This window comes from Myodes glareolus, chromosome 3 (assembly GCF_982192425.1).
Source record: "Myodes glareolus chromosome 3, mMyoGla1.1, whole genome shotgun sequence".
Lineage (NCBI taxonomy): Eukaryota > Metazoa > Chordata > Mammalia > Rodentia > Cricetidae > Myodes > Myodes glareolus.
Window position 1 is genome coordinate 42,996,081 of NC_142028.1, and position 24,647 is coordinate 43,020,727.

Genomic DNA, 24,647 nt, shown 5'->3' on the forward strand with positions numbered 1-24,647 from the left:
GGGCAAGTTACTCAACTATTTGGAGCCTCCATTTCCTCCGCTGCATAATGGAAACATCAATATCCACCGCCAAGGAAGTGGATCACAAACACAAATTAAAAGACGTCATTCACCAGAGCAATGCTTTGCAGGAAGGAGAAGGTCTTTCATTGGGATCAACTGTTAAATATTAGATGGGTCTGTCTCTCCGGAAAAACCCTAAGATTCTTAAAACCACAGGAAACTATGAGCAAATCAACCTGCTGCTCATCATCCCGCCTGCACCCATCAGCAGAGCCAGCAGTTGGTACACCATGTTGTCTCAGCCATACACCAGCTTAGATGGGTTAAGTGTTCGAATCCATCACACTGTGGGAAGAGAAAGGGAATCCAGGGGCAGGGAAGACACCCAGAACGTGCTAGCACACTGCAGCCTGATGCAAGCCCCTCCCCAATTGATGTATCTACTTAAAGGATGTGATTTGTTTCCTTTCACTTCAGTTCTTCCCCACACGATTTCTCGTTCTCCTCCCCTACCCCTCCTTCCCCGTTCTGCCCTTCCTCTCCTTCTCTTGTTGAGTCAGGGTCCTCCCTCTGTAGTCAACTCACCATCTTCCTCCCGCAGTCTCCTAAGTGCTGGGATTACAGGTATGGACCACCCTGCCTGGTTTTCCCACCTTAAATGTAAACTTCCCTTCCAAAACATTTTTTTTTTTTCCAGAAGCTCTACGCTTTCAACAAATTTAAATGCTGCAGTCTACTGACGTTGATATGCTAACACTGGTCCAAGGTCAAGAATCTGAGGCCAAGGTTGTTCTCTTACAGTGAAAGTTTCAAGGATAAAAATTTGACCATTCCCCCAGTGTGGGAAAGAGATTACACAATAGATGGTGTAACCAACTCCAAAGCCTGTCTGATTCCCTCAAAGCCTGAATTCCCTTCTTTCTACTCCAACAACCCTGGAGGTTATGAATGTGAAGCGAGCAGAGGCCCAAGACAGAAATGGGGACTAGCTGTCAGTTTCCATCTTTCCTTTCTAGAAAGTGCTTTTTATATTTAGTATCTTGAGGCGGGAGGGATGGGGAGAGATGGGACGAGCAAAAGATAATACAGAGAAAGGAATTCACTAACCACAAAGTTTCTATTCCTGGTTTCAATCTCATGTTTTCTTCCTTATTCTTCCTAGACTGTGGGCACAGCTAGCATCTATCAGGGAAAGCAGTGATTCTGCACCACCGTGCACAGACTCCAGCCCATTCAAATGGTACCATAGTGTCCAAAGAACCAAGGTACCGAAATGACTCCAGGTCTCCGCTATTTCTTGTCATTACACAGAAGGAGATGACACAGTTCAAACCCATTCAGATATAAAACTTTGTTTATCCCAACAAAGTTTTAGGCAGGGGATACAGTCAAGGAAATGACATGCCTGAAAAGAGAAATTCATTTTGGAAATGCACTTACAAGCGTCAGAGAAAATCAAGGGCACTCAATACTTAACCCTTCTGCTTCCACTGTACAAAAGAAAAGCTAGTGCTATTAAGGCGCAATCCATCCTAATCACTCTGTTTCTCCATATTATCTTCAATTCTACTTCCTTTGTAAGGACAGAAAGCCCCTATTCTACAATTTTCTGGGGAAGCTCAGAAAATTACACAGTCTCTCAAGAACACTCAGTTTATACAGGACAGCAATGGACCTTGAATCTAGGCATGGAGAGTCCATGTGTGCACCCTTATACATACAACGTAGTCTGCACTAGCATACACCAGCTCCTATTTCTCCTAACCTTACAGCCGCTGACTAGTCCTCTCAGTTTCGCTCCTTATCGTCTCTGTGACCTCTGGTAAGCACTGTTTTATTTTCAGTTCTTGGGAATCTTTCAGGACTCCCCATGAGTGAAAACACAGTCTTTTTCTATCTGTTCCTATCTTAATTCATTGTCACAATGCCTTCCAGGTCCACCTACCTTGTCATAACTGACAGAACTTCCTCAAGTACTAAATTCTTTCTTTTTCTTAAAAATATTTATTTATTTATTATGTATACAATATTCTGTCTGTGTGTATGCCTGCAGGCCAGAAGGGGCACCAGACCCCATTACAAATGGTTGTGAGCCACCATGTGGTTGCTGGGAATTGAACTCAGAACCTTTGGAAGAGCAGGCAATGCTCTTAACCGCTGAGCCATCTCTCCAGCCCAAGTACTAAATTCTTTACACACATTTATCTTATATACAAGATAGCCAGGTTCAGAGGTTAAATAATGTGGCGGTGTCATACAGGTAAAAACCCGTGGAACTTCGATTTGAACCCAGAAAAACTCACTGGTTTAAGGTTCCATATTTTTAAACAGCAGGGTTGCAAATCTCAGAAAGAACTTCCAAAATAAGAACCCCAAAGTCAGAAGTCATGGGAATGGAACATAAACAGGTACCCTCCAATTTCCATCTACTAAAGAACAATTTATAATGGTCCTCGATACGGGAAAGCAGTTGGCAAGCCAACAATGCAAACTAAAGCAAATCCAAGCGACTCAACGAAGCTCTGCTGATTGCTCGAATAAAGGCCCATCATTCCATTGAGCTGCTTGTCAGCATCTCTTTTTTCCGTATGTGTTTGTTCAATGCAGGGAGAAAGGGATCCATGAAGAATGGACCAGGAACTCCTGCAAATTGCCCATCTGCCCCATGAACAATTTCTAAACCAACAAAATGACCTTCAACTTCACAATGTACTTATAGCTGGAGAGGCAACAATCTCTTTTGAAAGAGAGATCTTTTATTTCACTTCTGGGGGAAAGTTCTTGGATAGATGACATCACAGCTGAAGAGATGCTTTAAAAAAAAAAAACTTAAACTATTTCCTCCCCAAGTCCCAAGGTGGGTATCTCCCAAGCAGATTGGCCAGGCTTCTTACCTGATATGGGAAGCTCACACTCAGCACACAGAGGCCAGGAAGTTCTGACCTACATTCACAAAGTCTGCAGCTCAACTTATTTCAAACTAGATTTCCCCACTACCACAGAGCAGCTCACCATCTAAAAACTACCTAGAAAAATAAATAAACAAAGTCACTGTCTCATTCCTACCTGTACAACTAAGTCAGGACATTAAAGGACATAAAAGCTTGTTTCCAAATGGCCTCTTTCCAGACTGTTGCTCTGATTTCAAAACAGTCCCTTCAAATTAGCTACCAAAGATGCATCCAAGCAAGAGCCACCCTGACCCTGCTGCCAGGGAAACATATATGGCTCTGGACTTCCTCTGTACTGGTCCTATTTACTTTAATGTCCTAAACCTGTATTCAAAGAGCCACTTGATCATTTGTGATTAAAAAAAGAAAAAATCTGGGATATATGAAATTAGGTAGGCACAGAAAAATATATACTGTATAATCACTCTTATTTGTGAAATCTTAAAAACTTCAACTCAGAGAGGCAGACTGAAGAATAGAGGTTACTGGGCGAGGAGGTTGGAGAGAGTCAAATGCTATAAGATCTCACTTAGAGCAGCAGATAGATAGGGAGGAGCAGATACAAAAGATTTATTGTACAACATGGTGACAACAAAGCAAACACTTGAAAACCTCAGAGTAAATTTATAGAACTCAGATCACAAAAGCAACGTGAAGAAATCCATGTTAATTACCCCAATGTAGGCATTCCACAATGCCTGCCAATTTCAAATCATACATATGTACAATTTTGTTAGCTTAAAAATGAAAAATATTTGACAATACTTTTTTTTAAATAATTAATAACCATTGGTTAACTTGTCTTGGCCCCCAAGGCTGAAATGAAACATGAGGTCCTGCTGGACCCAGGCCCCAGCCCCTGCTTCTGTCCAGCATCCCTTTTCTGTGTCCCAACGGCAAAAGCCAAGCCTGGATTAGCCCTTCCCTCAGCAAGGAAATTGGTAGTCTGTACTCATTAGCGGTGATTCGTAGCTGTGGTCGCACAAGAGAATAACCCAGGGAGCTCTAGAAAACCCTCATGCCCAATTAAGTGAGGAACACGGCAGGTGGGAGCAGTTTTATTAGCATTTTTCATAGCTCTCCAGGTGATTTCCTTATGCAGCCAAACTGCAGATCCAAACTCCTATTCCCATCTGCCTGAAGCTATGTGGCCACAGGTCAGGTACTCAGGTCTGAGTCTGATCAATCCCTTCCCATGCAGAGGAGATATGACTCTCCAACTGAGCTAACACAGGCAGCATCCTCTTTCAGAACGGTGACTAACGCAGCCAATGTTGGCTTGGGAATTTCACTCAGTAAATGACATTTATGGTCATTAAATAAATCCTTCATTTCTGCTCTACTCAAGATTTTGCTTTAGAATGACCCATGGAGGAGGAGCTGGCTGTGGAGAAAACAAAAATTCAGCAGAAGCAATAGCTGCTTCAAGTTTCTGTGACTCATTTTTTTAAAAATAGTTTTCCCTCATCCTCAGGTGAAAACATTCTCCTGATAGCCCCATGCCAACTGGATACAGCTCAACACCATGCTGCATCCAAATGGCTCCTTTCCATCTGAACGCCTGCCTTCTATTTCATCCTAATTTCTTTAGCTTTCATCCAAAGGAGTCAAACAGTTTCTAAATGGCTCAACATAAAGAATTTAGAACTCAGATGATAGAATCTGCAACTGGCGACTGCTGTACCCTGATGACTGAGACTGTGAGTCAAATTCCTAAGACAGTGGGTTCCCAACCCACGGCACAGAATAATCACTTATGTCACCAGGATGGTCAAGCGGTTAAGGCACTGGACTCAAGATTCAACAGACATAAGTGTGCAGTGGTCTGAGCCATGCTCTCAGTAAGACTTCTTTATGCATACATTTCTCTTTGTTGTAAGGGGTGGGGGATGCCTATGGGTCCCACGGACCCTTTGAGTCTAAGCACTCAAACTCACATGCTGAAAACCAACTCCAGCAAATGTCCTCTGACCTCTCCCAAAGGTGGTACATACATGTCCATACACAAAATTCATAAACAAATAAAAATAGTAAATGTAATTCTTAAACCACCTTGAGCTTTAAAAACAGATGTGAGTGCAGAGCTGTGTGCAGTGACACACACCTTTATTCCCAGCACTGGAGACAGAGAAAGAGGTGGGTCTTTGGAAATTCGAGGTCAGCCTGGTCTACACGGTGAGTTACAGAACAGCCAGAGCTAGATAGTGAGATTTTTTTGAAAAACAACCAACCAACCAACAAAGAAAAAGCAGTGCCCAATCTTCAGGGTTGATTTAATTGGTCCAGAGCATCTATGGAATTGAAGTCTTCTTTAGATAATTCTAAGATGTGGTTCAAACTGAGAACCAACACAGCAGAAGTCAGAAACAAAGAGATGGCATCTAAGATGCCAACTACCTTTTGAGAAAAATTAAAAGCACAGGACTACAGAAGGCGACATTAAGAGGAAAGTTGCCCTGCTGTACCTTTTAGCTTAACCTCAAGTACAATAATCAAGAATATCTCATTCCAGGTAAGGCAGCTAAGAATTACCAAGGCCCTAAGAGGGATCATGAGATCTGCTGAAATAGCCCATGCTCCCTGTGACTGGACCCTTAAATCTCATCTGTTTGGAAAAATAGCTTTGCTAACAAAAAGCTTTCAGATGAATTAGCACTTGGCAGCACATATTCTGTAGACAAACTAAGGCCCTTATAAAAGCCATGCCAATCTTGACTAAGAATTTATTTACACATTTTTCAGGAAGTTTTAATGCCAGGACTTGAATCTGATTTTGAAAAATATACTTAAGTAAATAAATCTCAGGTTGCTACAGGAAAGAAGAAAGGACTGGAAGCAGGAAGGGAGGGAGGGAGGGCCAGCTGCCCTCACAGTCGGAGGAACACCCTTCATAAGTTATCAAGGAAGTCCAGGTGACCACTCCATCAAAGCCACTACTTTACCTCTGAATTTCTTGGGCGGATTGTTAAGGTCCCCAGCTTCTGGCTGCACAACACAACGATCATCAACCAGGCTGCAAAAAGAAAAATAAATAAATGTTGTATCACACCAAGCCTAAGAAAATACAAATATCAATAAGCATTATGCAAAAGCAGAATATCCCAGGGCTTTTCCTGTGTAACATTTAGAATGTCATGTTCCTCTGCCAGGGAGTGTTGGCCAAGGAGTGAAATATTCTATGCACGGAGTGAAATAAACCTAAACCCAAGACCCAGCAATCTGCTTCTGTGAGGGACGTGTCACAGTTTTCTGTAGCTCCTTTCCCCAGAACCACATCTGTGACAGATTTGCACACCAACATGCAACATTGCTGAGGTCTGAAAAGCTCAGCCAAGGGTCAATGCATTCGATGAATGGTAGGTGAGGAGCCAACCCTGCACCAGGAACTATACCAAGTCCTAGGATGTGAACTAGAGTGAGCCAAGCCCCAGCACTGAAAGCTCAAGGCTTGGGTGTAGACGCCATAAAAAGAAGCTAATGAGTAAGGTGAAGGCAAGAAGGAAGAGAAGAGAACGGTCAGGGGCCATCTGGGCCAGATGCCTTCTGAAGCTGCGGACAGAGGAAGATGTTTCAGAACCGTTCAAGAGCTGAAGTAGGGGTTGAGCAGGAGGAGTGGAGCAGCTTCCGGTAATGGGGACCCAGTACAAAAGCACAGAAATGGGAAGGGCTTGGGGCTTCAAACGCACAACGATGTTACAAATAAGTAATAGTCCCAGATTACATCAGGACTGATAAAGCAAGTTCTGACGTCATTAAAACAATTTAACTTGCATAATTCTTTTTAGGAGAATCACGAAAAACATAAACATATTTTTGAACTTCTGTCTCAGAGATGATACTATGAGGTTACATGACCTATCCGAGTTTCTAAAACTAGGAGAGCCAGCTCATTTTCCACACGACCATGGAACTTGATCCCAGGTACCATGCTAGGATTTTTTAGAACCTCTTCCATTAACCTATGCTGCCTCTTATTCCAAATGCAAGGGACCATTAAATATTCAACTTTGATCTTTCTTATTCTTTCCTCCAAAATTGACCTTTACCTCCTGAAGTCTGCCCTGTTTTCAAGGCCCTAATTCTGAATGTCATTTCCTAAACTAAACTACATATTTCCACAGAAGTCTTTCTTGCTTATAAACTCTCTCCTCCTCCATTCTCCCAACCAAGCTGTATGGAAGCGACGGAGTAGGCTCCCTGCTTTGTGGCTCATAAGATGTCCAAGGCTGAAGTTCAGTATCTGCCCAGTGAACTGAATCCAAGTGTGAAGAGTTTCCCGCCTTTGCCCTCAATACACAAGACCTCACAAGAGGTCTTCTACAAGAGGCACAGTATTCAGTGTGGTCAGTGGCCTGAGGGTTTTCTACAAAAATCAAGAGTACAATGTACACATATAAAATCTCTACTCTGAGCCCTTGTATGGACAATACAAGTTGAGTGAGGTCACCAAAGCTAATTCAATACTTAAAAGGGTAGACTCAGAAACAAAAGTAAGGGCTGGTGATGTAATCCAGTGGGAGAGTACTTACTTATTATGTATAAGACACTGGATTTGGTCCATACACAACGCAAAGCTGGACTAACGATCAAATTCCAGCAAGAAGAAATGATAGGAGGAAGGGTCTCATTGAGCATAAACTGTAGATAACATTATGGTACCAGCTAAGGGCATGTTACTATGTGATTTCACTGGCCCCTTGTCTTAGTACTTCACCTATAAAACCAAAGAATTGCTTTCAAGAGTCTCCACTCAGGCAATGTTTAGATACTTTCTGCTTCTAAATGTATCAATTCCAGAGTCCTGTCACAAGCCCAACCCTCCTACCCAGGCACACTGAAACTCTGTTCCTAGAAGGGATCCAAGAGTCTTTGTTCTTAACAGGCTCCAAAGGTGATGTAACGGCACACCATGCTCACCAGTGTAGATTCACATATGCACTGGCTCTCCACGGTCCTGCCGGAATGCTAAAGTTGAGTGAGTCATAAAGTCACTGAGAGGTACCCACCAACAGTCTATATAAAAAGGATAGACACCTGTCTGGGGGCCAGACAAGTCCCATGAAGAGACTGACAGTCACTCATTTGTGTCTATGACTGGTACTTCATAAATGTTAAGCACATCCCAAGAAGGGGGGAAGAGGTCAAATTTAACTTTCCAGGTTAATGTTTATGCAAGCTACTCTCAAGTATGTGGGAGTGTAAAGGCAAATTATCCTCATTTGAAGAAAGAACCAGTATCCAAAGTTTAAAAAACATGCACCTGAACTTTATGAGGGACTCAACACAGAACAGTTGAGAAAAGTTTAAAGCCAAAGAACATGTCCCTCTAAGAATTTTAAGAATGGTGCACACCTACAATTGTGCACTTAGAAACTGAGACAGGACTGCAAGTTCAAGACCAGATGAGGCTCAAAATAATAATATAATGTCAGGCTGTGGTGAAAAATGCCTTTAATCCCAGCACTTGGGAGGCAGAGGTAGGCAGATCGAGGACAGCCTGGTCTACACAGTGAGTTTCAGGATAGCCAGGGCTACACAGAGAAACTCTGTCTCAAAAAACAAACAACATAAATAATAATAACTAATAGCAATAATATAAAATGATGGATATCCTCCTGAAAGGGAAAATAGGAAAGGAGGCTAAGATTTTAGGGGCTCAGCATCTGTGAGGTCAGAGGCCACAGAGGAAACATAGTTATAGGATGGGGCTGAGGTCTGACAGGCACCCTGACAGGCTGTGAGCAGACAAGGAAGCCAGAAGAAACTGCCCTACAAAGGTTATGTGTTAGGACTCCTGACCTTGGAGACCTAAGTCTTCTGAGCTCTGAAACTTGGGCAGGTGACTGCCCTGCCTGAAGCACACAAGTGTCGTCTCCATACACAGTGAGGATGGCGGTGCTCACCGTGATGAGGGTGCTTGGGAGCTAAGGGGATAATGGGGGCACAGGACTTACAACAGCCCCTGGTACACAGTGAACACCCACCGGGCTCAGGGAGTGCTTACCACTGCTGTACCGTATTGTAGTCAATGCTGAAAAATAAGAAGAAGGTGAAAATTTTAACCACAGGTGATAAAGAGAGATGGCCATCATCGGAGAGGCCCAAATAGCAGGAAGCCTGTTGCCCAAAGCCACTAACTGTTAAGGGTGGGTCTACTACGCAGAGAGACCAAGCATAGAAAGAAGCCACGGGTGAGTTCTGAAAATAAACTCTCTATAGAGTGAGAGCACGGGTCTAACTGAGGTATAATTCTGTTATCTGAAATAATTTCCTCATGGGGGGTGGAATAACCTGAATGAACGCTTAACAATACTTACTTTGCACAAATACCAGAAAATAAGCACGCTTCCAGTAATAGCTGTAATTACAACGGACATTCTGGCTGCTGTTAAGTACGGGCTTTTGGAAAATCTGCTAGCCTGCCTTCTGCCCCCATTTATTTGAGACAAGGTCTTGCCAGAATCAACAATGCCACCCAGGCCTAGCTACTCCTTCCTACACAAAGACGGCAGAGCATTCCTGACCATTCTGGAATGAGCCATGAGCCATCTTGATTCTCCATTCTGTCTCTGTCTGCCTTTAGGGGCTACTCCACTCTACACTTCCTCCCTGAGACAAGAGGAGTAGGAGGGGAAAGGAAAAAATGGCTAGAGGCACGCGATGGAACATATTCATATCCTTCACAGCTGAGCGACAACCAACGCGAGCACAAGTGAGCAAAAGGGATTTCGGAACTTGGTACAGTTTGAAACTTTCAAATGCATTTGGTTACTTAAAGGAGGAAAGGTTCTGCTTCAAAGAAGACAGATAAGCATGCAACCTGTAACAGTCTTCGCTCAGACTACACACGAGCCACTGGGTGAAAAGACAAGCCAAGAAGTTTTCCCACAAAGCCAAAAAGCACTTCTTTGGGTCTGTCTATATTAATCTTTAAATTGCATTCCCTTTCTTAAACCGTTTCCCTCTTATATAAGAGAAGACTACAACAAATTCAAAATTAATAGAGCCTTAACTACAAAGGTGTTGTTCTTTTGAGACTGACAGAAACGTTTCTGTGTAAAGGTGACGTGACTAATACAGGATCTGCTAATTTCAAGATGCCCTTGGGAAAGCCGAGTAATGGGACAGCAGTCTTAGCTTACAAAAAGCAGATGTTATGATATCTTAAACAACCCCCCCACAAGGACTTTTCCACTCTTACCCCAAGGTGCTGATAAATCCATTCGTAGATCCCTCCGCATACAGAGAACAAATGTCTCCAATATGTAGGAAACTAGACATTTTGTCAGACATGTCTTTGTTGAAACTCCTAGACAAAGTAAAACATGCAACATTGTTAGCAAAAGAGAAATGATGAGGGAGGGAAAAAAAATGTCACAAAGATTTGGCTTAGCTCCATTTCCCCCAAGTGCATTACTTAAAATTCAAATTTAAATAGGCGTTTGACAAGCAGGCGATTCCATAAGCCAAATGAGGACATATGCAACTCCATTCTGTCCCGTGTGCTAAATTCTGGATATTCCAATCACAGTGTCATTTGATTCAAACAAAGCCACATCCGAGTCAGGTTCAGCGCTTGGAGGACCCCTCAGCAATACTGCCTGCCCAGACATCAGGGAACCCAGCCAGGAACTCCAGCTACTAAGGATCTGGAAAGTCTGACGTACACACATTAGCATATCCAGTGTGCCTCATGGAACATGAATTCAGAAGGAAACACCTGCTAGAAAACTTAGGACTGGCAAAGCTGTGGGGTTAAGGAATCAAAGCAACAAAATGACATTAATCAAAGGAAACTTGGGAACAAGTATCACAGTGCCTTAGAGGTCTTTTCAAAGGCCAAAAACAGCACAGTCGCACACCGATGCTACTGCAGGTCTTTCCTTCTTTATCAGGAAATACTCCCGGATGGAGTAAGACCCTTGCCCAGGTCCAGGCCCAAACCCTTCCCCATGCAGGCACTAATGAATAGTAAGAGTCCCTGGCTAGATTACATGACTAGTTAGAAGTCAATTCCAGGAAATGTCTACAAAGCCCAGAAACTATTAAATACACACACACACAAACAAAAATAGTGAAGTGATTCCTAACAACAGTTTTCACCAGGGCCATGAACGCTGAGGAACAGAGCCAACTGCATGACGCTAAACTGACATTCAGCAAACAAACTCGGTCATGTGGGAAGCAACGGCGCTGGTGTGGACCGCAGAGTTTCCCAATGCTTCCTCAGCATCTGGTGTGTAGATGCATGAAGTGTCGGGGTTTTCCTCCAGGCCAAGACTCCTCTGAACACCTTTCCCCCTCTACTGACTCAAATAAATCATTTACTCCACAGGGCCATGAGAGCTGTAATGACGTGCAGAGGTAAAAGGCCCTCTCTTCCTTCTAACCTCTCTGGGTGCCAAGTTTTCCTCTGCAAACTTCTGGAAGCATTCTCCTCCCTCAGCAGGAATGCCAGATGCGGAGAGCAAACTGTTGAGAGAAGCACCTCCCCTGCCTCTGAGAGGCTGCAGGGAAAGCTGCCCACCGCTCCAACGACCCAGACACTTCAGGGGAGGCAGACGTAGGCTTATTTATAGAAGAGTCAGCAACCGAGAACATAATCAGCTCTCAGACAGAGCAGCCCTCATCTCTAGAGCTGGAGGAAGGACACTCAGAGCATGCAGAGGGACAATATGCCAGTTACTGCTCTCTAGAACTTTGTCAATCACGTTGCTATTTCTTCCTAAGGATGTAGTAGCTAGAGTCAAATCAATGTTTTGAACAACACACACAAGGGAGACACCAATGGAAACCACACGCCCCCAAAAATCACTATCGCCTTTATGATCTACAATTTAAAGGCTTTGTCATCAGGAGCCAGAAAGTTAGTATACTTCTGGGACCAATATCTCCTTTCTTGTGAAAATGGAAGGAGATGCCATTGTATATTGTAGCCCAGGCTGGCCTTGAACCCAAGAGTCTACTGCCTTGGCTCTGCCTCTTGAGTGTTGAAATTAAAGCAGGCACACCATACCTGGCTCATGATTATACAAAACTGTCTGTATGCTGGGCAAGTGCTCCACCTCTGAGCCATACCCTCCATCCAAAACTGTGATCTATCTTAAGTGAAAAAAAACGGGAGACCGTATATAATGAAAGCACAAGATGACTGCTTTGCTTCCTTGGCACTAAGCGACTGAACCCAGGGTTTAGATATGCTCGGCGAGTGCTCTGTTATATAGCTGTATCCCAGTTGTGGAGCTAATTATTAGAAAACAATTTCTGTTTGAGTCGGACCAAATTTATGTACATACTGGCCTTCCAGAGGACCAGTGGGGAGTTGATGGATGCAGGAGGGTGGGAATGTGCTTAGGCAAGACAACCAGGGTCTTATTTATGCAGAGTGACTAACACTCTCCTCCAGACTTGTCCTTCTAAGGGGCATTTAACTCCAGTGAAGACCAAGCCAGAAGACAGCCATGCGATGCTGTCCTTCAACTCTGCATCATCTTCTGTGTATCGTACTGAAAGGTTCCCTTGCTGAAAAGCAGCAGCTATAACCCAGTGTTCTATAATGGCAAAGCATGGCAAAACTAGCAAGGCCTGACAATCGCAATAGGTTCCTGTACTGCAATAGGATACCAAGAGTCTACGTTAGTGCTATTTGGTCCATCCAGGTTCTAACTAGACCCTACCCTGCTTGGCTTCCAAGATTCAACAAAATGGAACACTGAGTAGTGTAGACGTCTTCAGTCACTGCTAAGCCAAACAGCTAATGTCTGTCAAAAACTATCACGCCCACCACTGCTGAGAACATAACAAATACTCTTTCAGAACCCTCAAGACATGTGGTGGGTCATGAGGCAGAAACCACCACTGCTACCCTATGCTGTGGGACAATCGTCTGTACCCTGTCACTTGTGTTTTAAATAAACGTTGATTGGCCAGTAGCCAGGCAGGAAGTAGAGGCAGGACAATGAGAATCTGGGGAAGAGGAAACAGTCTTCAGTTGTCACCCAGACACAGAGCAAGCAAAATGAGAATGCCTTGCTGAAAAGGGTACCAAGCCACATGGCTAATATAAGTTATAAGAATTAGTTAATAAGAAGCCTGAGCTAACGGGCCAATCAGTTTATAATTAATATAGAACTCTGGGTGATTCCTTGGGATTTAACGGCTGCAGGACCAGGCAGGACTGAAAACTTCAAACAACAACCCTATTCTGATGTTGGGGAAGCTAAGCAACAGTAAGGTTCACATGTTCATCACAAATAATTAACAAATCAGGAGGCACAGAGTCATACCAGGTCTACCAAATTCCGTTGAGGACCTTTCCATCAACAGTAATCCCATGGCAGAGGCATAAACGCTGACCGTTCTTATTATCTGGGTGACAATGGAGAGTTGTTTTTTCCCCTTTACGGATAATTCTATTCAGTTTTTCCCTATTGAAGAATGTCTCATTTTCTACCTTAGCCATATAACACTTTTGTTCAGTCAGAAGAAAGGTTAAATGTCTTCTTTCTTACCCATATGCTTATTAAGTAGACAAGATAATTGAACAAGTAACCTTTTGCCATGGTTTACATTTTTCCGGAAAACAGAGGCCAGTACACCCACCACAGTTAACGATCCTCAACTGGGCAGTCTGCCAAAAAACCCTAAGAATCCTTAGGGCAGATTCTTCCCCAGGGAGATAGGCAATGGTTCCAACCTTGCACAAGATTTGAGAAGACAAATAGCTTCCAGGTCTGGCTGGCTGGAAACCTCTGGGTCTCCCCTAGTCTGCCTTTAATGTCAGGGGATAAGTACAGAGGACCAGAGACCCTGAAGCAATTATCAGTTGTGTCCTGAAAGGAAAAACCCAGGCCAGCAGAGTCAAAAAACAGGCATCTGGAGCTGAAGGGAAGAGGTGGGAAATGGGCCTGGGAACAATCTTCAGGAAGACTTCCTGTTGTTTAGAAGCAGGGTGGGAGGCCACTTCTTTATCTGATTGTGGGCCATTTGTGCCTGCAGGTTTCTACCAGCTGCACTCAGGGCTCCCAGTATCCCTCACACACAATGACCAGGGTCACTATGAGAAAAAAAGAGCAGGTACCGAACTGCTATAGAACTCTATCATAACTGTGCAACTTTCAGCACTACAAGGACACCCAGGGCTCTGTGCCAACAGTTCTACAAAACAGGCTTACTCGTCAGCCTAAGACTCCAGCCCAGCTCTCTACACATAAGCTATTCCTGTTATCTTCGCACCGTTTCTCAGTCTCTGTAGACCTCTGCCCACATATGTACACTGCAAATCTACTTCATAGGGAAAGGATGAGACCATGCATGCAAAGTGTCTGCAACAGCAGCTGACAAGCTTTCAACATTCATTGCTAACTGATTTTTTATTCTGTAGGTAAGAGGTAAAGAATAATTTGGAATAATGGAAAAGGTCCTCTGCATAAAAAGTCAGCAAGGCATTGAAACAAATGACCTCCTGTAAGACCCGTGATGTTGCATTTCACTTTAGGGAAAGAGAATTAGCTTCTCTAATTCTCCTATCAGAAAAAAAAGCTCAACAATACAGAACAACTCTCAGCTCCGAATCATGCAGGATGCAGGACTTTCTGAAGACAGAGAACTGCAGACTGTGCAAGGCATGAACCGTTGGCTAAGCATGTCATGCAATCTCTTGTTCATCGCTGGAATCCAGCAAAACGCTCGTCTGGAAGGTCTCAGCTCCTGCTATAACACACCGTCCTGCTAGAAAAATTACTGTCATCCCCACAGTGAGGCAGCTGCCTCCCAAAACTTTTCTTTTTCATCTGTCCACTCAAGTATCAATGGTCTCTAAACCTGTGACTGCACTGTAACCTCTTCTGCACAGAGGTTTACCATTCTCCTCCACCCCGACATGGTATGGTCTCAAGAGCTCTGGAAGACAGGCAGAAGGCCCCAGGCTCAAAGCACCTGCACTGAACCCCAGTTCTGCCCTGTATTCAGTGTAGGAATTCAGACGTTCCCTAAGCCTGGCTGTCCCCAGCTATATGCTAGGTCATCCTGAGGCTCGGGTACATGACTTTGATAATCACCAGCAAAGCCCCTTGCATAAAGCCATGTTCCATCTCCATGACCTACAAGTACCAACGCCCACCACCCTGACTGACTGCTGGCTGAGATACCTGTCAGAACAGGATTCTCCGAGAGAAGCTGGGCCAGAGCAGAGGGAGTAAGCTGGGAAGTGTGCCTGTCCACTGGGGCCACAGCGGCTGGATGGAGCTCCCACTACCCACTGTCTGAGTTTCTCATTGACTAAGCAATGGGTAAAGAGAAGGGGATATCTGACCCCACTCCTAAGGAAAGAGCAAGTACAAACACAAGAACACAGAGATCTGCTCTCAGAACAGATGCCAGAGGGGATGGCACTCGCTGTCCGTGTTGTTCTCTGTCTCCCGGACACTTTTCCCGGGTCTCCTCATGTGCTCTGCTGGCTTCTTTACATAACTGGGATTTCCACATCTGTATCGCTGGCAGCAGCCTCTAGGGTTCTGCTCCTGGCTGCTCACAGTCTCTTCCTTAGCTTATGAAGTTGCCCGCCTAGCCCACCCCTTCTCCTCCAAACAGCTGAGCATTACCCCCAGCCCGGTGACACTATTTGACTCCCTGCTCTCCTCTCATACCTCCTACAGCTCTGGCTCTAGTGAAAGCAGGCCCTTCAGATCTCAGTTCAATTGTTATTCCTACCAGGCCATCACAGGATGGGGACAAACGCTTCGGATGCTTGTACAGACTCTGCCCATGAGCTCTCTCCTCCTCAGCCTGCATCTCTGTTACAACACACATCTATCTGTGTGATGCATGTCTGACACCCTTGAGGAACAGGCAATCCTAGAGCTCTGCTTTGTGCACAACCTGCATCTCCAACACCAAAGCTCTGCAGAAAATGTTTGCCAAATAAAAGACTGAAGGAGTTGAGTTGAACATGACGTCTCAATGCTAAACTTCAGCATCACCAAACCCTTCAATTTTTTTAATCTCATATCACTTTCACCAGGGTCTCGGCCAGTATCATTTCTTTTCCCACTTTCTTTGCGTGTGTGTCTGTGACAAGCATGTGTGTACACACGTTTGCATATGTGGGGCACACATGAATGCATGTGCACATCCATAGGGGGCTGAAGTTGATGTTGAGAAATATCCTCAATCTCAGGATCTTTCACTCAGACTTGGAGCTCTCTGATATGCCCAGTCTCCCCGGCTGTCTTGCTCCAGGGATCAGCTGTCTCTATCGTTCAAAGCTGAAATTACAGGCAGGTTGCATGTGGAATCCGGCCTGTAGTCTCTACCTTAACATGGCAATCACTTTAACCAGTGAGTCATCTTCCTAGTCCCAAATGTTACTTTTAATTCATTTTTTTATTTAAATATATGCATGTGTGACTGCTTACCCATATGTGCGCTACCTTCATGTAGTACTTTCAGAGACCAAAACAGAGGCAACGAATCTTCTAGAACTGAGTTACTGGCAGCTGTGAACTACCATATTGGTGCTGGAACTGAAACTGAGTCTTCCACAGGAGCAGCAAGTGATCTAACCACAGAACCATCCTGCCAACGCCAAGTTTCGTTTCTTAACTAGACTCTTGAAAGGGTCTAGCCTTTTGACATTTCAACGCACAGTTGGCAGCTCTAAATTTCACACTCAAAAACTGCACAACTGAGTTATACCAAAAACTGAAAAACATATCATGTTTTAAGTAAATTTATGATTTTGTGTTATCTTGAGGCACATGTAGGGTGTGGGTTCAATTTACCTGAAAGTCTTATTTTTTCTAAAACCATGGGTTTCCCCTTAATCTATTCTGAACACAGACAGCATAATCATTTAGAAACATCAACCAGATCATTCTTACAACTTTGCAACATCAGAAACAGGTGCAGTACACACACCTGTGGCCCCAGCTCTTCATGAAGCTGAAGCAGGAGGGTCGCTGTACACACTAAGGACAGGCTATATAACAGAGACCCCATGACCCCATTTCAAAAAAAAAAAAATCAAATACCCAAAATCTCTTCCAGTCCTGTCTGCCCTCCCTTCCACCTTCACCATGACAGCCGGGGTGAATATTTCCTAGGCTCCCCATAGTTCTTACAGACTGTGACACCCCCCCCAACTACTTCTATGGCTAACCCCACACCTTTGTAGCCCCACTACCACATCTAAGAAGTTCTATTCACTCCCAAAACCGGAGTTATTTATATGCATCCACACGTCCCTCCAGCGCAACCTTGTCATCTCCTGGACCTACTGTTATTGTCAACCCATCGCCTGTCTGCTCTCTAATTTGTTTCCCCGACACTGCAAACCTACAAGGGAAGGACCGCTGTCGCCTCACGCTCACTGCAATCCAGCACCTAGGACATGACAAACATGTCCCGAACTGGGATTCCATGTCACCATGGTGCCAGCTTATGTATGGCCAAAATTGTCTGATACTATTTGGGGAAGGGTGTTTTCTAAAGTTAATTGATGCTAAGTGTCTAAACTCTTGGATCAATGATATATAGAACTTAGACCTAAAAAGTGGCCCTTTTTAAATTTCAATGGAAAATAAAGGAACAAGAGACAAACTTCTTTTTATTCCTAGACAGCTGCTCTGAGCTCAGCCGTGCTGAGCTCCACCCCACATGTCAGAAATGGCGTATGAACCCTGACAAGAGTGTATGCTTAGAAACAGACTCGGACTGCCTGTGTGCACGCTGGCTGTGCACCCTTAAACATCAGGTCAGCTTCTCTGGACCACGCACCCTTACATGTTAAAGACGGTGGAAGGAGCGAGTAATTTTTGCATCTCTCGGTTTTATTACATGCATAAACCAAACAATCCACAAAAAGGGCTCAAACATAAGACCCGGCTCTCAGTGTTCATTTCTGCATCTTTGAACAGGATTGAAACAAACACTACCTCTAGTGACTTCAGCATGTTCCTTCACCTCTGCCCTCACCTTGTGAGTCCTCTACTTGAAATACATTTCTTACTTGGTTGATACTGCTAAGAAAAAGGCTGGGAAAAAACACAGGCCCAGAGATATTTAAATCCTCTGCAAGCCCATGGGGCGCCTGTTGCCAGTACAGCATGTCTCAGGTACCCGAATTCACACCACCCAGAGAGTCAACCCACAACTCCACTCCCTCTCTCCCTCTTCCCACATCAAACCAGAGGCCCTGCTGGGAAGGGGGGGATGGTAGCAAACTCTTCAAAGGGCTGATAATTTAATTATTTAAAGCCTCTCCCACTTTGCTGTAAAAACAGGCTGAAGCACAGCCTGACTGAAAGAGAACTATGTTCATTTCCTTTTAAACAGCTCCAGATAGGTTTTACATTTCGTTTTCTAAATGCTCTGATTATGGGAAAGAAAAAAAACCTCATTTATTATCATTTTCCCATCCATTATATCTCCTGCACGCACTTAAATAATAGCACTTATATTCTTTTTCCTTAAAAAAAATTTATTTTTACTTTCGCCTACACACAACTCAGAATTTAAAAGTTAGGAACTCCTCAAGCTGAGTCTAAATTAGAACGCGTTTATTAGCCAAGGAGAAGTCACCAGAATACCACAGCTGTCATTTGTCACAGGCTCCTTACAAGTGGACGGGCTGCTGGAGGAAAACAGAAAGCAGCTCAGCCCCGGTCTTCCTGGTCAAGCCTGGGCTTCAGCAAGAGGGTCAGGCCAGCCTAGGCTATATAGTGAGTTCTAGGTCTGCCTAGACCAGAGGGCAAGGACTACTTTCCAAACAAGATAAAACCACATATTTGCACATTTGTGCCAAGAATAACACACATTTTCTGTGCTAAGATGAAGGCGCCTGGCTACTGGAGCTGAACAGCTGCCTTTCAGTAACTGGGAAGGACACAAAGTTCACTGGGGGGCCTTTAAAAGCCTCCCCAGCACGTCATCATTTCCTGGTGATCAAGCCCCCCACAGATGCTTTGATACCCAACACTTTCACTGGGACATAAGTGCAAGCCACCAGCACAGGGGTACACAAAGCACTCCCCAGACGTCTAAACAGGAACCTCTCAAACACTTTCTCAAATACCTTCGTAAACACTTCCACAGCCCAGTATATTATCAACAGCACTCACCTTGCCCCTTGCAACTGCAATTGCAGCAGAGCCTATCAACAATAAGACCTCAAGTCAATAGAATTTCCACTGGACTTCTTGTCCCCAGTTCTGGGAACAGAACTCTATGCCCCCAGCATGCTAGGCAAGCATTCTACCAATGAGCTACATTTCCAGCCAAGACAATCGAACTTTCATAGTAGAATACTACGTAGCCAAAGCTGCAGGAAGAGCCCAGTAGAGACTGTGGGGTAGCTGCTGTCAAGGTGTTTCCTTCAAGCTGCTATTCCCAGTCACCAAAGGACCCTACCCACTGCACAGCTTCTAGGCCGTTTGCTATGTTACTCCCTAGAAACAGAGCAAAGACAAGCACTACTCCCTTCCAAGGTCTCAGAGCAATTTTGTTTCGCTAAGACTGCTGAAATGCATGGCCATGCATCTCTTCCTGAACAGGAAGAAATGATACATAGTCTCTAGACTAAGGGATGTTGGGTTGCCTCCTGCCACCAAGGCCTTCAGCACCTCCCAATTTCAGAAGCTCCCTGTCATACCCAACATCTCAAATGACTCATCTCTCCTGTGTGGCCGTAGCCTCAATCAAGTCCCCAAGGCCCTTTCAGTTAAGATTCAAGGGCAAAATTAAATTGTCAACGCCACAAGGGCATTTGTTTGTCTCTTTGATCTGTCTCTTTGCCCAGTCTCTTGTGTGTACATTAGTGTTACCCAGAGACTGCAAGACACGATATCACAGCAGACTGGAGGCCAACACAGATGTGTATTATGTGCATTTCTCATTCAACCAGGCCTTAAAATGATCCACAAAACTACTCGACAATGCCACTTCTCCTTTTAAAATATATATATAGTTTTTGAGACAGGGCCTCAATACACAAACCTGACTGGACTCAAACTTCCTAAATAGACCACACTTGCCTCAAACTCAACAGTGATCTACACACCCAGCCATCTTGCTAAATTTTGCTTTGTCTTATTCTAGAGGGCATTATCATTTTCTCATTTGAAAAAAAAATTTACTATGCTCATGTGTAATATCCAAAAATGTTTATAATATGATAAATATAAGCAAACATATTTCATATCAATGTTAGTTTCTGGAGTTGCATTTGTTTGTTTGTTTTTTAGCAGTTTTTAAGCTTGTAACTTTTTAAGCTGGGACTCAAGAATCTGAAAACAAGACTAAGTTAAACTTCTTTTTGAGATTTGATCTGATTCAATCCACAAAGATACTGAAAGATGGGTAAAAACTTAACAAGGACCCTACCCTAAAGACATACATTATAACCCTGCCCTAACATTCAACACACATTAGGACCCTGTCCTAAAGACACACATTCAAGTTCAGGCAGACAACAAACAAATGGGACAAAAACAAGGTGACTAGAGTCAGTGTAAACACATGCAAAGAATCAAAGTCAGCCTAGGGGTGTGTATCAGTGGGAGACCACCAGCCTAGTATTCATAAGACCTTGGATTACACTCCCAACAGAAACCTCCTCAAAAGAGGAAAAATTTAAACTAGATCACACAACTGGGTGGCAGCTTAATTTTGGCTGGTCAGAAAAACCAGATGGCACATTTAGACTGACACCTGGAAGTGAAGAAAGAGGCAATCATGGGGAAAGGAGTGGGAATCAGGCAGATGGGGGACATCCTGGTACAATGGCACTAAGGACAGGAACGAGGTCAGCGGGTTCAAAAGCAGACATCAGGCCATAAATTACACAGCTGTAACAGAGAAAAGGGTGAAGTTGGAGGACTGGAGCCAGGCCCGAGGACACAAACCAGAGTAAAATCTATGCTTTTTTTTTTTTCTTTTGGGCTGGGCGGGGGGGTGGGGGGGAGCGGAGGCAGGTGCATGTGCTCTTCCATTGCCCAGGCTCCAGTCCTGCTCTTGCCTCTACTCACAGTAACACTGACAGAGTGACTTAGTGACCACAGCCTCTTCTGTAAGGTACGGTACATAAGGCTATGCTGCGGATTAAATGAAAGGAAGAGAGCGTGTGCTTAGCACACAACAAACAGAACAGGAAGACATTCCCGCTCTCCACTGTACTTTCTAAGCTGCTGTTGGCGTACAGACATCTTAGAGTTAGGTGAGGATAAGCGCTTCCGACCAGCAGCTCCAAATGATGAGTTTAGGAAAGGGACATTGCAAGTTCCACACACACAACCAGGCCAGCAGCAACGCCAGCAGAACATTCTCTGTGCTATTCCTAAGAAAACCAAAGGTACCATGTGTGGAGGAGGGGGGAGGATGCTGACATAGCTCTTACGCGGCACAAAAACAAGGAGTTCTTGCCAAAGTCCTCTAGCCCTGATTCCATTGCAACGCTGATTAAATGCTGCCTCCTTTAAAAATAACTACGTCTAAAAGATTTGTCTAAAAGTTAGACAGGTAAAGAGGGGCTTCTGTGTGAAGACGTGGTTAAAAGCATCTAGAACTGAGGTCAAGAATCAGTTCAAGAAGACACCACATCACTGTCAGGCCAAGCAGCCTCCAGTTGGGAGGGGTTAACAATGGGCAGAGTCAGGCAAGCCATGAGGTCTTTCAGAAGGAAGAGAAAGGAATGCCCCAAGAAGGAAGGGTGGCTGGCATGTGATCAATCTCCTGGCCAGAGGCCAAGGAAACTCTGTCCAGAGGAGAAGTCTCCTGCCATGTCCTCACCCGGGGACATATATGGTAATATGGCTGTAAACCCAGGGTAGAGAAAGTCCAACACTTTTATGGCTGGCTCTCCCAAGACAGAGAAAAAGGGTTCCTTTACAACTATCTGTTTCTGTTCCTGGGCTCTCTCAGGGTTAATTTCTGAACTTCCTTCGCGCAAAGACGCTGGATGAGATTTGTACTGCGAAAGCTGGATGAGCCTCGGAATATTCTGGAGTTGGACACAGTGCCATCTCAGCCTCACCACACATTCACACAGGTCACTCCTTGCCTTGTCCTATCAGAACCCATCCTTGCAAACACCACATTCTGTCATCAAGTAATTGATTCCGTTCTATAAGCCACTGCTCGGGACATAGGAATCATACTCAAATGCTTTCATTTTCAGCCCGTCCCAGGAAATGATCATCTCGGAAGAGCCAAGGCCCTTTCAGACAATCTCAGAAACAGTTACTCGAAATCTGAAGCTCAGAGCAACAGTTAGTTTAAAAGATGTCCCTTAAGGCTGGCGATGCATTTCAGTGGTAGAGAGCTTCCTAGTACAAGTCCCTAGGTCCATCTCCAGCAGGCTGCCCTCACATATTTCACACACCAATCTACTTGCCCCCCACCCCCATCTGCTAAATAGTCTGCCCTGGAAACACGTACACCCTCTACAGCGAATTATTCTTCAAGAGAGGGGCTAGGACCAATATCTGATCGTATGTCCCCTCAAGACTGTGGTAAGAAAAGGCAGCCACAAGCTCAGAACCGGCCAGTTAAAGTACTGGGGTGTTGGTGTTTAACAGCAGGGAGCCAACAGTCCTCATTTTACATGTGAGAAAAACCAACCAGTCAATGCAACTGTCTGGCGATTTCGTGAAGCTTGCAGAGCCTACGAGAAGTCAATGGAAGACCACAGGACTTTGGATACCAGGCCCAGCACTTGTGAAAGGAGAGAGAGGGCATTTATTTTGGTAAGAAGTTCAAGCCCCGCCACGGGATGGTTTACCAAGTAAGAGCACTTTCTGCCTCTGCCAGGGCTGACAACCTGAGTCAGAGTCCCCAGGGAAAGAGAACTGATTGCTCCAAGTCGTCCTTCGACCTCCATACATGCACCATGGCATGCATGTACACATGTACATGCGTCCACATGCAGATATGAAATAAATAAATGGGATTTAAACATTTTTAAAGTGAAAGTCAACCCCAGCCTCTGAAGAAAGCTCTGCTAGACTAACCTGAACTAGTAAATTAAGTTCAATCAGTCTCTTCAGGGAGGGAATTTTCACTGGATCTGGAGACCTACTCTAGCACAGGGCTCCTCAACCCTGGCATGACTGGCATGTGGAGCAGTTCTTCATGACAGAGATATTTTCCTCAGCACCGCGGTTCTCGACCTTCCTAATGCTGGAATCCTTTAATACTGTTCCTTATGCTGTGTTGAAAACTCCAACAAAAGAAAGGATTCTATTACTACTTCATAACTGCAATTTTGCTACTGCTATTAATCATAATACAAATATATGATATGCACCCCACAAAGGAGTTGTGATCCCCAGGTTGAGAACCACTGCCACAGCACAATGAGCATCATCCTGGGCCTCGACATTGGTTACCAACTGGAGCTCACCCCAAGACCCACAGGTGTGACAAGCAAAAATGTCTCCTGACAAAACCAAATGACACCCCTTGCTGAGACGTATCCTGACCCCAGGGAGAAGTCTGTGGTTTTGATTTTTGGTTTTTTTTTTTTTCCCCGATCTGATTATACAATTTGGTGGCAGGTGTTTGGGTGGGAAAGAATGGTATGTGTGCTACATGTGCGGAGCCCAGAAGTCAACTCTAAGAGCTGCTTCTGTTAATTTTTTGGTTTGGTTTTGGTTTGATTCTTTGACACAAGGTTTCTCTCTGTAACCCTGGCTATCCTGGAACTCACTCTGTAAACCTGGCTGGCCTTGAACTCACACATCCTTCTGCCTCTGACTCCCACGTGCTAGGTTTAAAAGTCATTCATATGCCACCACTGCCCGGCTTGTTTTTGTTTTTGAGAGAAGCTCTCACTTTGACCTGCGGTTCCTTGATTAAGCGCTGACTGGCCAGTGCATTCCAGGGACCTCCTGCCTCCCACTTCCCAGCGTTGGGATTACAAGTGTGCACCACCACACTTAGCTTTGTGTGTGGGCTCTGGCGACTGAACTCAGGCAAGCACTTTTCTGACTGAGCTATCTCCCAGCCCCCAGCCCCAAACAGGTATTTTTATACCTAATCTACAGAGGAGGAAACAGACACACAGATGTTCCATGTTTTGTTGATATCTAAGGACCAGGGAACAGGAGGTCGCCCGGGAGCCCCCATCCTGTGGTACAGCAGGGTGCAACAAGAGCTCCAGTAAATTCGTCTCACTGCCCTGCTCTCGGTTCCACTCTCCTATTCTCCTGGCCAGCAATCCCCCAAGCTGTGTGTCCTCTAGAGAGCTGTAGTGGGCAAGAGCTCAAACCCCACCAAAAGAGCAGCTTAATGCATCTCTCCATGTTCTTCACATCTCTCTGCACACCAAAAGGGCTTTCCACAGTAATAAGGTAATTCAGAAAAGATTTCATCAGCAGAGAGGTACAGAGCCTTAGTTTCTACTGAGAAAGCACCTGCAGCCTTCAAAGGCAAAGTGAGTATGGATTACTTCATTCAACAAATATGTTTTGCGCTCTTTTAATATGCTAGGTACTCTCAGAGGGATAAGAAAACAAAACACCCCTGCGAAAAAACAGAGTTTAAGAGACACAGTTTCAAATGACAGAAGTCTCAAGTAAAAGGAAAAGTTACAGAGAGGAAGAAGAATTTGGGCAAGATCCGAGGGAATAGGACTTGACAACATGGGGGGGGTGAAGTACACAGCAGGCAGAATACACAAAGACACACACACACACACAC

The 24,647-nt window shown here is 44.6% G+C and overlaps 1 protein-coding gene across 1 annotated transcript in view; it reads right to left on the minus strand.

Moving 5' to 3' along the window:
• Itpr1 (inositol 1,4,5-trisphosphate receptor type 1) overlaps positions 1-24,647 on the minus strand; it is a 337,447-nt gene that overhangs the window by 303,590 nt on the left and 9,210 nt on the right. The window contains exons 3-4 of the mRNA XM_087904450.1: positions 10,156-10,263; positions 5,897-5,967 (exon numbers count right to left, since the gene is read on the minus strand). Of these exons, the coding sequence (XP_087760576.1) occupies positions 5,897-5,967; positions 10,156-10,247 (163 nt within the window). The 5' untranslated portion in view covers positions 10,248-10,263. The remainder of the gene's footprint in view (positions 1-5,896; positions 5,968-10,155; positions 10,264-24,647) is intronic.